The sequence below is a fragment of the Pelobates fuscus genome, chromosome 13, assembly GCF_036172605.1.
Source record: "Pelobates fuscus isolate aPelFus1 chromosome 13, aPelFus1.pri, whole genome shotgun sequence".
NCBI lineage: Eukaryota > Metazoa > Chordata > Amphibia > Anura > Pelobatidae > Pelobates > Pelobates fuscus.
In genome coordinates this window covers 41,201,828-41,217,483 of record NC_086329.1, presented here as the reverse complement: position 1 = coordinate 41,217,483, position 15,656 = coordinate 41,201,828, and the positions used below count along the sequence as shown (strand labels likewise).

Here is a 15,656-nt window from a genome sequence, read left to right as displayed (position 1 = left end):
GTGGATGATGTGTGTGGTTGCGTAGTGGATGATGTGTGTGGTTGCGTAGTGGATTATGTGTATGGTTGTGTGGTGGATTATGTGTATGGTTTTGTGGTGGATTATGTGTATGGTTGTGTAGTGGATTATGTGTATGGTTGTGTAGTGGATTATGTGTATGGTTGTGTAGTGGATTATGTGTATGGTTGTGTAGTGGATGATGTGTGTGGTTGTGTAGTGGATGATGTGTGTGTGTGTGGTTGTGTAGTGGATTATGTGTATGGTTGTGTGGTGGATTATGTGTATGGTTGTGTGGTGGATTATGTGTATGGTTGTGTAGTGGATTATGTGTATGGTTGTGTAGTGGATGCAGTTTGTCTGTTTTATGTAGGGGATGATGTGTATGGTTGTGTAGTGTATGATGTGTGTGGTTGCGTAGTGGATTATGTGTATGGTTGTGTAGTGGATGCAGTTTGTCTGTTTTATGTAGGGGATGATGTGTATGGTTGTGTAGTGTATGATGTGTGTGGTTGCGTAGTGGATGATGTGTATGGTTGCGTAGTGGATGATGTGTGTGGTTGTGTAGTGGATGATGTGTGTGGTTGTGTAGTGGATGATGTGTGTGTGTGGTTGTGTAGTGGATGATGTGTGTGTGGTTGTGTAGTGGATCATGTGTGTGTGGTTGTGTAGTGGATGATGTGTGTGTGGTTGTGTAGTGGATGATGTGTGTGTGGTTGTGTACTGGATGATGTGTGTGTGGTTGTGTAGTGGATGATGTGTGTGTGGTTGTGTAGTGGATGATGTGTGTGTGGTTGTGTAGTGGATGATGTGTGTGTGGTTGTGTAGTGGATGATGTGTGTGTGGTTGTGTAGTGGGTGATGTGTGTAGTTGTGTAGTGGATGATGTGTGTGGCTGTGTGGTGGATGATGTGTATGGTTGTGTGGTGGATGATGTGTATGGTTGTGTGGTGGATGATGTGTATGGTTGTGTAGTGGATGATGTGTATGGTTGTGTAGTGGATTATGTGTATGGTTTTGTAGTGGATGCAGTTTGTCTGTTTTATGTAGGGGATGATGTGTATGGTTGTGTAGTGGATGCAGTTTGTGTGTTTATGTAGTGGATGATGTGTGTGGTTGTGTAGTGGATGATGTGTGTGGTTGTGTAGTGGATGCAGTTTGTCTGTTTGGTGTGTGTGTGTGTTGGATGTGTGTTGGATGTGTGACAAATGCTGCTGGGATTTTTTTTTTTTATGTAGAATTTGTATAATTAAAAAATATGTATTCCCCCCTCCCTGCCTCTTACCTGTAGCCAGGGAGGGGGACACTGGATTCCCTGGTGGTCCGTTGGCTCCGCTTATTGGGGCAGCAAGGAGGAGCCCAGCAGACTCCCTCCATGTTCTCCCTCCTGCCAGCCACTGCTCTAGCCCAGCATGCATTGCGTGCCGCGGAGCGTTGTCATGACAACCCGCGGCAACGCTTTACTGCTGTGGCTTGCGAGAGTGCTGGAGGGGAGGTAAGTATATCCTGGGCCCTGCTTGGGAGCCAGCAGGGCCCGCAGAGGCATATATACATAGCGGTACGCGCTATGTATATATGCAGATTGAAGGGCTGGGGGCCCGGGCATGCAGAGGATTACCTGTGCAGTCCGGGCCCCCCAGGACCGCCGGGCCCGTGACAACCGTCATGGTTGTCACCCCCTGATGGCGGCCCTGCTACTGAGACATGGTATAATGAGAAAAATGACTGGGACATAGCAATACCAGGGTACTCTTTATGTAGAAAAGACAGGGAAGGCAAGAAAGGGGAGGAGTGACCCTGCATGTTAAGGATAGCATATAATCCAGCCTAATAAAAGTTAGTGAGGCGAACATAGAGTCAGTTTTGGTTACGTTAGAATTTGGTAATCATACAGTAACTCGTGTAGGTTTGGTTCATAGGCTGTAGTTGTTCTGGTGACTCTAGTGTTCCTTTAAGTCTAAAAGTGATTAAGCTAGAGAATTATACCCGATTAAATATTTGTTTTGTTTACAGTTTGACTTTTAGATTTTTTTTACTGAATAGACCCGATAATCTGTTTCTCCTCCTTTGCAATCTACGTGCTGGCTGTGCAAGGCCAGACTTGGATTGTGATGTCAATTTTTACTATGCATTTCAAAGAAAATGGAGCGTCACATGGAAAAAAAAGGTTTATATATGCAGATTGAAGGGCTGGGGGCCCGGGACGTTCAATGTTTTATTCAATGGTGTTATTTACAGTAAAGTAACAGTCCCGCGCCTAAATTAGAAATTGTGCAGCCTGAGCCAGGAAGCCAATCCAGTGGCCATCTAAGAAGTGGTCACTTGGAGGTGTCCCTATGGGCAATGTAAAAGGCAGTGTTTACCTGAAAATGCCTGAAGGGAGCTATTATACTCACCAGAACAACTTAAGCTGTAGTTGTTCTGGTGACTATAGTGTCCCTTTAAATAAATACACTGATCAGCCACAACATTGAAACCACTTACAGGGAAAGTTAATACCATGGATTATATCATTACAATGACACCTGCAAAGGGTTAGGCAGCAAGTGAACAGTCAAATCTTTATGCTTGCCCATGTTCCCTAATGTCTTGGTGCCAGATACCACAGGACACTTTCAGAGGTTTTGTGGAGTCCATGCCTCGACGCATCAGAGCTGTTTTGGCAGCACAATGGGAACCTACATGATATTAGGCAGGTAGTTTTCATGGCCTGTGTAGTTATATCTTTAAGTTATACATACATGCCATCTATCTAATCTAGCAGTTATGTCTCCCCATCTTTTTCTATTTTTCATTATCATCTTTCCTTCTTCCTTCCTGGTGGTTTGGTACCCCATCCCAATCTGCCCCCGACATATTGTCTCTCCCACTTCTGCCAGACTGTTCTATCATCACCTAAATTCTGTCTGTTGGCTCTGACTTTTGCACCCTACTGCCATGCATGCCCACCAACATATTTTTATCATCTACGTGTGTTAATCATTTATAGATTATTATTATTATTATTGCTATTTATAAAGCGCCAACAGATTCCGCAGCTTTTTACAATATTATGAGAGGGGGGATTTAACTATAAATAGGACAATTACAAGAAAACTTACAGGAACGATAGGTTGAAGAGGATCCTGCTCAAACAAGCTTACAGTCTAGGATGTATTGTATCAATTCTATTTCGGACTAATTAGATGCCTTATTGCAATTTCACTATGACTTCACACAATGCAGCTTAGGAAAGTGCGACCAAGTGCTGTTTATAAACCCTGTTGCTTAGCAACACACATTCCACCCTGTCACATATTACCGTAACATTTCATACGTATAGATTTGCAAATATAATAATGTAACTATAATCATTCACATTTAGAGCTGTCTTGTGGAAATTAAACAAAGGAATTCACACAGGTCGATTAGGCGGCAGCCCCAAGGAAAGGGGGTAGCTAAGGATTCAGTTAGTCATGCATGAACAGTGATATGTGAGCATTCGCTATTACGTGCTTTTAGAGGTTATGGAATGTCTTGGCACAGAGCGATATCAGTGAGAACACTCCGCATTGAAGTCTGTAATGTTTGGGGATTCATACGACACTAGTGATATTTTAGGAGACCTGGCTCTAGATTTTAAGTTTGTTTAAGCAGGGACCATGTTATCGAACTGTCATTACCTGGGATTATGTTAAAGGGTTACTCCAAACAACATGACCACTTCTGTTTTTTTAAGTGGTCATGGTGGATGGAGTATGTATGTACAGTGTTTCAGCTGCACATTCAAAGTTCTTGGAAGTTGTGTGCCGGGGACTAGTTGCACCCTCGGCAAATGTGACTTCGGCAGCCAAGAACAACCTAATGTCAATTCTATTTATATTATATGTCTGTTGGCAGCGCGCACTACACCCTGTTGACAAACGTAACTGCTTCTCCTTTGCATGGACAGCCTGCAAAAAGAAGCTTTAGTCTCCCCTCCCACATGGAGAGCATCCCTCCCTCCACCTTGACGCTTCCACTAATATATTTTTTCCCTCTTCCTTATCTCCTTCCATCCTGTGAAATGGCTCAATCAAAGTCTTGCCTATGAGAAGACTTTGATTGGACCTCAGCCGGCTCCTGTGACGTCAGACAGGTGGTAGAAGTTAAATACACTTTAGGGACACTATAGGCACTCAGACCACTTCATCTAATTGAAGTGATCTGGGTGCAGTGAGCCTTTTCCCTTAACCTCGCAATGTAAAACATTTTACATCGCTTGGTTAAGACTGCCTCTAGTGACTGTCACTAGAGGCTGTTACTGCAGTTTCTTGTCACGCATGCGCGTTATGTTCCCAGATCGTGCTTATGTTGGAAGAGGAAGAGCCCGATCCGTGGGGGGGACCGTGAAGGTAGATCGATATTGTAGTGTTAGGAATACCGTTTTGTTAAAATTGGGAACATGTCTGTAATTTGTGGACACTGATATCTATCTACCTGCTGTTACAAACAAAGCTATCGTCAGATAGTTAGTAACAAGTTTGGCTAGGAGAATGCTTCTGGAAAGTATATAGTTGAAGGCGTTCTGAAATTTCAGTTATCATTGAATCAGGTAGATTGTCCTATAAATGATGGTCATCTCTGGTAGCAAAGCAAGAAAAAATAATTTGAAATAACATCATTCGTAGGATTTGGGGAGAGGGGGGGAGGGAATTAACAAGAAAAACACACCAAAAGAAAAAAATGTATACAAAAGCATGGTTCATAATCAGAACTTGCCGTTAATAAATGTGCCCATAATTTATTGTGTAAAACTATAGATGTGAGCAAAGGCTGTGCCAGATAACTCTGTCTTTCAGCCAACTTCCAACCTGCGAAGTTCAGATCTCTCTATCCACCTCAAGCCCTTACGTATATTCCTGCCCACGTCAGATTTTTATAACCACTTCTGATTCCTATGCCTACATCTGGCTGTCCAGATACATCTGCCCACCTCATGTCATGCTGCCCACTTTAATAAATTTTATCGGTTCATATTTTTGCGCCCACTTGAGACACTTTCAGTATCCTAACTGGACACATCATCCAATCAGAAGTGAAGCGTGTTTATAATTGCCGTGGCAATAAATTTCCATGACGCATTCTTTTATGCATTTTCATTGGCTGGAAAGTTAATTACTGTTGCCATGGAAACATTTATGTACTGCAATGCAAAAATTTTTTATTTATTTATTTTTGGCTAAATCAGTTTAATACTGATGTCCACCCAGTCTCATTTGTCTTACCTTAACAGGGAGAGCTGGAATGGAACCTGATCCCTGGGGTCCAGTGGGACGCTGCTAGGATCAACCTCTGTATACACTGATTTCCAGTTCCCTGCAGCTCTATACTGTTGCTGGGGCTGGGATAATGTCATATCCTGGCTCCAGCTACAGCACAGAGCACAAGAGGGACCTGGGAGATGAGTACAGAGCGATGCCACACACCACAACCACTTCAAACTGCCGCACAACAGGCACCCCACGAGCAAGATCAGTAAGCAGATGGGTTTTCTGTCGGGATCGGGATATGCTGTAAACACCATCATCATAACATTATAATATAATAACACCATAACATCAAGGTAACATGGGGAGTATGCATAAGTCAGTTGAAACCAACGTACCAGTAGGCCTGTAAAATAAAAAGTGTCGACCTAAGGAATTAGTTCAGAAAAGTGTTCAGAAATTTAGGAGTGGAGGGTGGGATATGTGCTGTGCCAATCAAGATACAGTTACTGGCTAGAGCAGGTAAGTACTTTAAATAGCGGAAACTAGTCCCTCCCACAACTCCATGCTCCCGCCTTTATATATATATTCTGAAATTTAAATGTAGAAATCCACACTGCTAAATTCCGTTTTGGCTTAGCTCCCTGTTAATTATTGCAATAAGTATTGCCCTTTTCTTCTACTGAATATAGTTAGAGAATCAGAAAAAAATAAACTGTTTCTGGTCTTATTATTTGCATGGTGTGCCCTGGCTGTGCCAAGAGACTTATGTCACATCTTCCAAATATTAACTTGACTTTAAGAGAAAACAGGACATCAAAGTTTTGGAAGGCTTTCAGTTTTTTAATGGTGTGAATTTGTTTTTGTACATATCTTTTAATTATCTTTTATATCATTCCGTTCCGCAATATAAAACACAGGACTCACAGGTCCCCAGCAGGCAGAGATGTGAATTTGTTAATCTTTTTTTTTTTTTTTTTACCCGATTCTATTTCTCTTTGATTTGCTTTGACAATCCCCTTTTTAAAAATGTACAGCGCTGTGGAATACGTTGGTGCTATATGATTGCTGTTACTACAACTGTTACTACAATAATGTCTTACTCACAAAAATGAAAAAAATATATAAATTTCACGCGAAATTTCACTTTGAAATAGGAATAAATGGCAATAAATCAATATAATTATGTGTAAATGAAAAAGAATAATTATTAATTAATTCTGAAAATTAGGACAACTGACTAGACAATTGTAGGTTAAAATAGCCCAGGTAGAACATTAACTACATTTTAGATTTTTTTTCCCCTAATTCTGTTGTTTTAACCTAAAAGTTTGCAATTCACAGTTTGATGGTTAAACCCCAAGGAACATAGCACGGTATAATGTTCTCTATATTCCCACTATAATGCTTCCAGCGGAAATATAATATTTTTTTGTGTGTATACTTGTGTCTATTAATTTAAAAATGGTTAAAAAGTTACCTATTTTGCTATTATGCGCTACAATGTGAGGTTCAGTATGCATTCCTACAAATGCACACGTTATTGAATAACCCATCAATCTCAATACATTTCTAGTCATTTTGGGTTAAGGAGCAAGAGTAGTTGCTTAGTCACTCTAATCGGCTCTGAGTGAGACTGCCTAGCTTACGGTATTGATCTATATGTGCAAGAACAGAAAGCATGATTTAGGATTATTCCACTGCATCTACATGATGTGTTGTGGAAGAGGATCTCATAAATGAAACATGAGATCCTACATGGAGGGGTTCTAGATCAATAAGGCATTTAAAATGAACAAGTCTCTTCTTTACATGGTACTCCCTAGTATTTAAAGGAACGGAAAAAAATTACAAGCTAATAATAATAATAAAATAATAATTTTCCTTCTGCAAACTTAACCACTTAAGGACACAGCTTTAGAAATAAAGGGCCGGTATGACGGAGCATACTATTACTCTTTATTTTAAATGACATCAAGTAGAAAAAAAACTTAAATTAGGTTTTGGTAGAAATTACATTATAGGTCAGCGGAAGTAGAGGGAGTGCTCTTCTTTTAGATAGTAAGCTCGTTTGGCCAGGGCCCTCTTCACCTACTGTTCTTGTATGTCAATCGTGTTTTGTTAGAAGAGTCTGTTCTGTACCTATTGTACAGCGCTGCAGAATATGTTGGCGCTATATTAATAATTATAACTGTGATTTTAGCTCCAAGTAACTTGAAAGGTTTATGCTAATGTTCCATTTTAAGTAAAAGTATGTTATGTGATTTGAGAATAACCATTCATGACAATGGGTTAACATGAATGTATTAAGACTTGCCTGGTATGCCACTGGCTCATTAAGGGTTAAATGACTAGCCACTCAGCTGTATATCATTCTGCAGATGTCATTAGTATGAGCTCATCATGAGAAGGGTGTGACTGAACTGTGATGTCACTTGATATACCCTAAGTAGGCTGAACAGTCACTGGCTTGCAATTATTTATATCTGGTATTCTAGGAGTGGCCTGGAGCATTCATGTGTAAAGCTAACCCCATTACCTAACTCCCAAATATTTAATACATCTGACACTAAAGGAAGCCATTTTGATTAATGAGGAACCTGGTACAATACATTATCACAACATTTGCACTTTTTCTTGTGCACGAAACACACCTATCAACCATAAAATACGTTCCATCAAAATATACTGCTATGTACATTGCCAGAGAATAGTTACACAGCAAAACGTGTTGGCTTTTAAGTCAGATAAGAGACACATAGTAATACAAATTACTACATAATAAAACAAATAAAAAAATGAAACCTGAACATTTAAAGAAACATTTAACATAATAATAATAATAATAATAATAATAATAGTAATAATAATAACTGCCACCTCATACTGAAAACTATTTACTGGATCATTGACCAATAACATTTTATGCATTTTATTACAATACTATATTTAGTATAGTGTTCATGTATTATTATTATTATTATTATTTTATTATTTATATAGTGCCAGCAAGTTCCGTAGAGCTCTACATGTATGTTTATACACACACACACACACACACACACTATATTTAGTATAGTGTTCATGTATTCATGTATGTTTACACACACACACATAGAATATTTAGTATAGTGTTCAGGTATGTTCACAAACACAAACACACACAATATTTAGTATAGTGTTTTTGTATGTTCATACACACACACACACACACACACACACACAATATATGTAGTATAGTGTTCATTATGTACACAGACACACACTATATTTAGTATAGTGTTCATGTATTCATGTATGTTTACACACACACACATAGAATATTTAGTATAGTGTTTAGGTATGTTCACAAACACAAACACACACAATATTTAGTATAGTGTTTTTGTATGTTCATACACACACACACACAACATATGTAGTATAGTGTTCATGTATGTTCACAAACACACACAATATTTAGTATAGTGTTTTTGTATGTTCATACACACACACACACTATATGTAGTATAGTGTTCATGTATGTTCACACACACTATTTATTGTTATGTTTATGTATGTTTACACACACACACACACTATAGTATAGTGTTCATGTTTTTATGTATGTTTACACACACACACACACACACACACACAAATACACGTCTTTAAAGATACATGTTATGTAGGCATTGTAGGTATACAGTAGAATGGATCTCCTATAATTAAAGACTGTTGCAATGACAATGACACACAATGGTTCTATAGAATGTTTGTGTATAACAGGTAGGGTATCACGTTCATTCTATGAGCAGAGCAGTGTAACCACAGCTAACCCCAGCCTTATCTTACCTATTGTTGAAATGTGGGAAGGATGGAATTCATTGTCAGTGAATCTGCACAGCAAACATGTCTTGCCAACCCCAGAGTCCCCGATCAGCAGCAGTCTGAATAAGACATCATATTGTTTAGCCATTGTGTGACTGCTTGGAGTCCAGCTCACAGAACCTGCTCAGCACAGAAGGGAGGAGGGAGTCAAGTCTCACTCAGGAGTCCCCTGCTCTCCATCCATTGCTGCTGCTTCTGGTACAGGAGAAGGGTGGTCCAGCCCAGGTTCTGCCCTCCTGGATGGTACCTGTATGAACCTCACAGAAGAATTGCCTGGGTTTTGTGTTTCTTGGTTAAAAACAGACACAAAGACTGTGAGAAATACCCAGATGCAAGCTTTCTTATCAAAATGGTCATGTAGGAGGGGAAAGACAGGCTCCACCTTATGCAGTAGACTGGGAGACTGAGCTCAGAACCTCCACCCCTTAGAATAGGTGGAATGTATCCTAAAATGTGTTTGGGAATAGAGCAGACAGGTGTGAGCTACAGACAGGTTTTACAGGAGAGCCTGTGCTGCCCAGATCACCCTTAGACTCTATCTGCACATTTTTATTGTGATAATAATGAGCTTCCATTCTCACACAATGCCTGGGGGAATTACATCACAGTTATTTCTTTAGATTGATGCAAGCAGAGAACCTGTTTGACTTGCTGGTGAGGGATAAAATTGGGTAAATCTGATAAAAAGGATTGGTGGATGTAGAAGGTGAAAACATTTTAGGAATGTGCTTTAAACAAAAAACTAAAATATATCTGAATAGCACCTAATGTACTATGTGTGTTTTGTACCTTATAATTATTATTATTATGATTTGCATTTATATAGCGCCAACTTATGCCGCAGAGCTTTATAATGTTATAAAGTGGACATTTTGCAATTAATGAGACAATTACAAAATACTACAGGTACAATAGGTTGAGGTGGACCCTGCTCATAGGAGCTTACAGTCTAAAGATCTACCTGCTACTACCTGAATGTTTAGGAATAAAATCTGTATGGCACTGGGATTTTACCAAATTTCTAGCAGATTGAAAGAATAATGAAATAACTGGGGTTTGCTCAGTAAATTCCGAACGGTAGCATATTGAAATCTGAAGAGCAAAATGTAGGCTAAAGTGACCGATCTAGAAACATTCTCACACTCTGTCACAATGCCAATGTGGCTACTTTAGCCTAGATTTTGCTTTTTGATTTCAGTTTGCTACAACTCTGAATTTAGTAAATAACCCGCAAATTAAGGACTGCTTTACAAGGAATGGTGATATGGGGCAAAATAGAGATAAGGTTTGTCTCTGATACATTGCCGTTCCATGTGTGCAAGAATACAGTAATGCTGTGGCACCTTTTGCAGCCTCATCCAATAGGAGTTAAAATAATAAAATTGTGACATCCTTAATTAATTTAAATATTCCTCTCTTTATTACTCCTTCCAGGTGCCACCATCCAACAATCATACCTGAAGAGGTCTTCACGATAAATGCTTGGATCCCACAAGTGGCTGCTCTACTTTAGCTAAAGTGGTTGCTAGGTTACCATTCCACTGAGCGAATTCCATGCCAACCCAATGATGCTAACATAGATCACACAAAGTAGCACGGGGGTAGGCAACCTTCGGCACTCCAGATGTTGTGGACTTCATCTCCCCTTGATGCTTTGCCAGCATTATGGTGGTAAGAGCATTATCGGCGATGTGGTCCATAAAATCTGGAGCGCTGAAGGTTGACTGCCCCTGATTTAGCAAAATGTAATAATGTTTTGTAATAGTAACATCACAATGGGTCGACATAGCACAATATAATGGTTGTACTCCGCTATATTGATTAATACAGTCTCACTGGACTTAGTAGGTGTCAACATCCCAAACTTATCCAATAGTCCAATATCTACTGGAATCTGCTCAGTGAATATCTCTGAAGCAATAAATGGGCCCCTAAAGGGATTCTCTAGTGTAAGGAATGCAAATCTGTATTCCTTACACTATAGTCCCTCTGCCTCCGCCCCCTCCCCACCCCCCTCCCCCCTGCCTCGTGCCCCCGCACCTAGCATGGAAAGGGTTAAAAAAAACTTTCTGTATGCACCCGAGTCCAGTGCCGATCTCCCTCAGTGCTGAGTCAGTGCTCGGCCTCCTCTGACATCATCTGGTGGAGGAAGGAGGGGGGGCGCTAATGAGCATGCGCGGCGATCACTGCAAGTGCATTAATCCCTCCCATTATGAAAACATTGCTCCAATTCTTTCCTATGCGGATTTCTCTGACGCTGGATGTCATCAAGCAGAGAGTGAGGATGTCCAGCGTCAGTGAGGTGACCAAATGTCACTTAACCACCAGAAAGTGCCTCTACTGGCTGTCTGTCTGATAACCACTAGAGGCAGTCTTAGTCCTGCAATGCAATCATTGCAGTTTCTCAAAAAATGCAATGATTTCCATTGCAGGACTAAGGGGGACAGGGACATAGCACCCAAACCACTTCAATGAACTAATGTAGGCTCGATACCTATAGTGTGCCTTTAACATGGCAAATAGTGTTAGCAGAGTGTGGAGAGCTATGCTATTGTGACAGCATATTATGCCAGAATTGATACCACCAGGCAGGAGTAACGGCAACTCCGGCACCAGACAACTATATCAGACACATTGACATGCGGGATTTCACCAGCTAGAACACGTGGCGCAGCAGGTGGCTTATCTGGAATCTTGTCTGTGATTGGCGCTGCAGGGGTAAATCCAGTGCCCTATGTCGTGAGGGGCACGAGAAGGATTTTGCAGGGTGGCATAATAATAAAAAAAAAGCAACTTACAACAATGTATAATACTGGTTATTCATTAAAATCCAAGTTCTAGCATATCGAAATCCAGTTCCCAAACCGGGGCAAATAAAACTGATTTGGAGAAATTCTTTAAATTCTGTACACTCACGATATTTTTGCCTTATTCTCCTTCTCACGAGGGCATGTCATTTAAACTACCGTCCACCAACCATTATAGCTGCTGCTAATGATATAGATGCTGTAGCTGCCTGTCTGTGTCATTTGCGCCCAGCAGCCAGTATTGGTATTAGCAATGAATCAACCAGTACTGATAACCATACTGGCCGGCAGCCCGAATAATGCTGGCAACCCAACATGTTCCCAATTTAACCAGCAGCTACGGCATGCTCAAGAAAAGCTGCAAAAAGCAAGGCAAAGCATAAGAATGAATTGTACGTCTGACAACTCGAGAGGGTTAAATTGCACTGGTACACTCACCCCCTTCCCCCCCCCAAAACAAATCCACAGAGCACCGCATCTCACAATCAGTGTCCCAAATGTGGGTGATACATACCTGACATCAATCAGGGTACAAATGTATGATCACTTTTTACCACCTTTTATGATGCACGGAGGAGGGCTCATTACTCATGGTAATAAGATAAAAGCATACATTTTATAACAATGGGGATAAATCGAAACCTTGATTGAGTATTTGGATGATTGAATAGAGAGGTTTCTCAAAATGATGACACTGAGTGGGAAAGCGGGGTTTGGGTACTGAGGGGTTAGCGGAAGATTTTCTTTTTTAAATGGTTGCATTATATCATGGCATCGTACTGACACACTCTACTGATTATATGGAGTATGCCTTTAACCCCTTAAGGCTCGTGGGTCCAGTGGGAATGCCATGCGAACCCGGGCAAATATACAAGGTGGGGATTATTGGGTAATGTGTCGTTACCAGTAATATATGGAGCAAGTAGCAGCCTGTCCATCCGAACATGACTTGGAACAGTTTGATAAGGTACATGTTCGGAGCGACACCGAAGGTGATACTTTATGGCCCGCATGTCAGAGCAGGCAGGGAACACTTGTAAGACGTAAGTAAGAAAAAACTCGGGGAACCCAAGAAAAAACTCACACATAGCTTATAGGCCCAGTGGCCAGTGTGCCTGTGGGACCGGTGTGGACAAGGGTCCACCGCAACATTTCGGGACGGGGATTCATGGAGCTCCTTCCCCCTATTGGGAGCACATGTGTTCACTTCATTACAGTATGGGAGATAATAGGGTATCGTCCCAGTGAGACTCCGAGAACCAAACCCTATTGGGAGCTTGTATCGATATATAGCTTAAGTGAGATACTCGGTGTGGCGAAACCAAATTCGCCACTGTGAACTGGAGAAGCCTGGTTGCCCGCCTGCTTCCTTTGGACTATGGACCAGACTTTATGGGAATGTGATACCCCAGATAGCTATACCATGGAGCCTATTCATATAATGAAAGACTATGGGAAAGACTTTAGCTCCATGGCAATTATACTGTGTGAATAGGATCTGCGCGCTATTCAGTAGTTTTGTGCGCTCAGATCCCAGCTATCTGGGGATATGTGAAATGTCTGTGTGTTATGTGTAAAAGGTGAATTTATGTATTTTAAAGTGTTTTACTGTCTTTGTATCCCCATGTGCTCAATGGAGTCTGTCTCTGTGCTGGGAGGTAATTGGATTACTTCTCCAGCACAGAGAAGGAAGCTGGAAAGCTAGGGGTTTTAAAAGATACTTTACTAACTTTTGAACCCCTGGTCTGATCCATGCCATTTTTTAATATGTTGTTCCCCTGAATGGATTGATTGTGGATATGTATTTTTATGTGAATGTGATGTATGGTTTTAAAGTTATGAAAGTTGTGTAAAAGTATATTTTAAACTGTATGCATAATGGGATTATGTGTCACACTAAGGGGAGGGGATGTGTGGGATGTAACATCTATGTCATTGGTTCTTTTATGCCTCCCCCTGGGTGTGGCCTGTATGTGTGAGTTGGAAATAAAAGCCAGGCTGGATGAGCCAGTCCTCAGTTCCTGCTTAACCCTCAAAGTGAAGTCTCATTATTGGGGGAGGATTTATGGTATGCTGTTCCAGTTTGACTGCTAGGAGTGTAAACCTATTCGTATGGTTTCCTATTCAACTGTCTACAGCATTCATATGCTTGAGAGGATTTATACGCTTCTCTGATTCGGTGGTTGTGGTGTCTGCTGCAGTGCTTGGAGTCCTCAGGAAACGCTAGGAGCATCCATTAACGGAGGTACCCAGTCGGGGTGCCAGGCGATCCGTTACACTCGGGATCTAGGATTGTCCCATGACCATTACCTATGGCAGAGCTCGCGCGTTGTTCAGACATCCCTATATCCCAGTCGTAGTGCCCAAGTCCCCGTCACCAGCTAACGTGTGGGAAGCGCCGAGGTTCCGTGTAGTATGGGTGTTGCACTCGCATGCAGGGGGGGATGACAAGTATGTCAATCGGGTTATCAAAAGTCCGTCATAATTAAGCAATACCCATCTAAGCGTCTGGCAGTCAGGCCACGAGGGGTCTCGATGTTCCGCAGCTCGGTTTAGAGGTCATCGTGTTTTATCCAAGAACTTACGTGAATGTACATTTTGTTCGCCCCTATCACTCATTAGTGTCATTGCGGTTTCTGCTTATCTACAGTCAACCCACTCTGCCCCAGACCCGGGACCCCAGATCCCGGTGTTTAGGTAGATGGGAAAAGAGGGGGTTAGAAAAGGTGGATAGAGGATAGTCAAGGTACAAGGGGAGTTGTCCCCCCTCCATGGTCCGCACCGTCCTGTGCCCCAGCCGAAGATCCCGCAACGCCTCCACCTCCACGGTAACGGGAAATGTATAAGTACCATGGCGTCCACATCTCGGCGTGCCTGGTTTCCCGACCTGTCAAAGTAGCATGTGCTTCTTCAGCTCCTTGAATTTCCTCAACCCTGCGGATCCATTCTATTTTGGTCGGGGTAGCGCTCTGTTTCCAGAGAACTGGAATGTTAGCCTTAGCGGCATTAAGCAGGTGTCGAAGTATTGATCTCTTATATGACGATATGGATTGAGTTGAGATATGTAATAATGCCAATTCTGCGGACCATTCCGTCTGTACTCCCAAAATGAGTTCAACTGTTTCCCTTATCATCGCCCAGTATGGAGCTATAGCTCTGCACTCCCACCGGTTAGAGTGGGGTTATAGAGGGTGGCACGAGTGGCGACTCTGGGGTCCGATATCCGGGGCCGACTGCGCAAAATGTAAGAAGAGGTGTGCCCCCTCTAAGCGGTCACCCTCCAAATTCCGGGTGGATCCCGGATCTAGTTCTAGATCCCCTCCTGCAAGGGGGGTGAAAACTCGCGCAGCAACCAGTGCCAACGGGGGCTCGCTCCGGTACCAGCCCAGGAGTCGAGGATCCCCGCCGTCTGGTCACAAACCTCTTAGCACGAGTGTATGTGTTGGAGAACGAGCACTGCCCAGGTAAGGTAGCAAGGAATATACAGGTGGGACTCCACTCCACCGTATCCCCCATGAACAAGTTCGAATGGACAGCAATAACCTGCGCACAAAGTATAGTGATAACAAAGGCACACAGGTATTAACAATAAACAGTATTACAGCATCCATGGCACATAAGGCAGTTAGTTATAAACAACACAAATCAATATAAATCAATGTAACCCTTCATCCCCCAGGGACTTCCCCTAATCTGAAGGCAAATGCCCACCCAACGTCCACCCGTTCTGGCTGATGTCGTGCAACCCTTTCCCA

General features: G+C 41.9%; 1 protein-coding gene across 1 annotated transcript in view; it reads right to left on the bottom strand.

Annotated features, from left to right (window-relative positions):
• RAB15 (RAB15, member RAS oncogene family) overlaps positions 1-9,443 on the bottom strand; it is a 79,461-nt gene extending 70,018 nt beyond the window's left edge. Inside the window, exon 1 of the mRNA XM_063440521.1 lies at positions 9,059-9,443. Coding sequence (XP_063296591.1) covers positions 9,059-9,182 — 124 coding nt within the window. The 5' untranslated portion in view covers positions 9,183-9,443. The remainder of the gene's footprint in view (positions 1-9,058) is intronic.
• Positions 9,444-15,656: the final 6,213 nt, after the last annotated feature.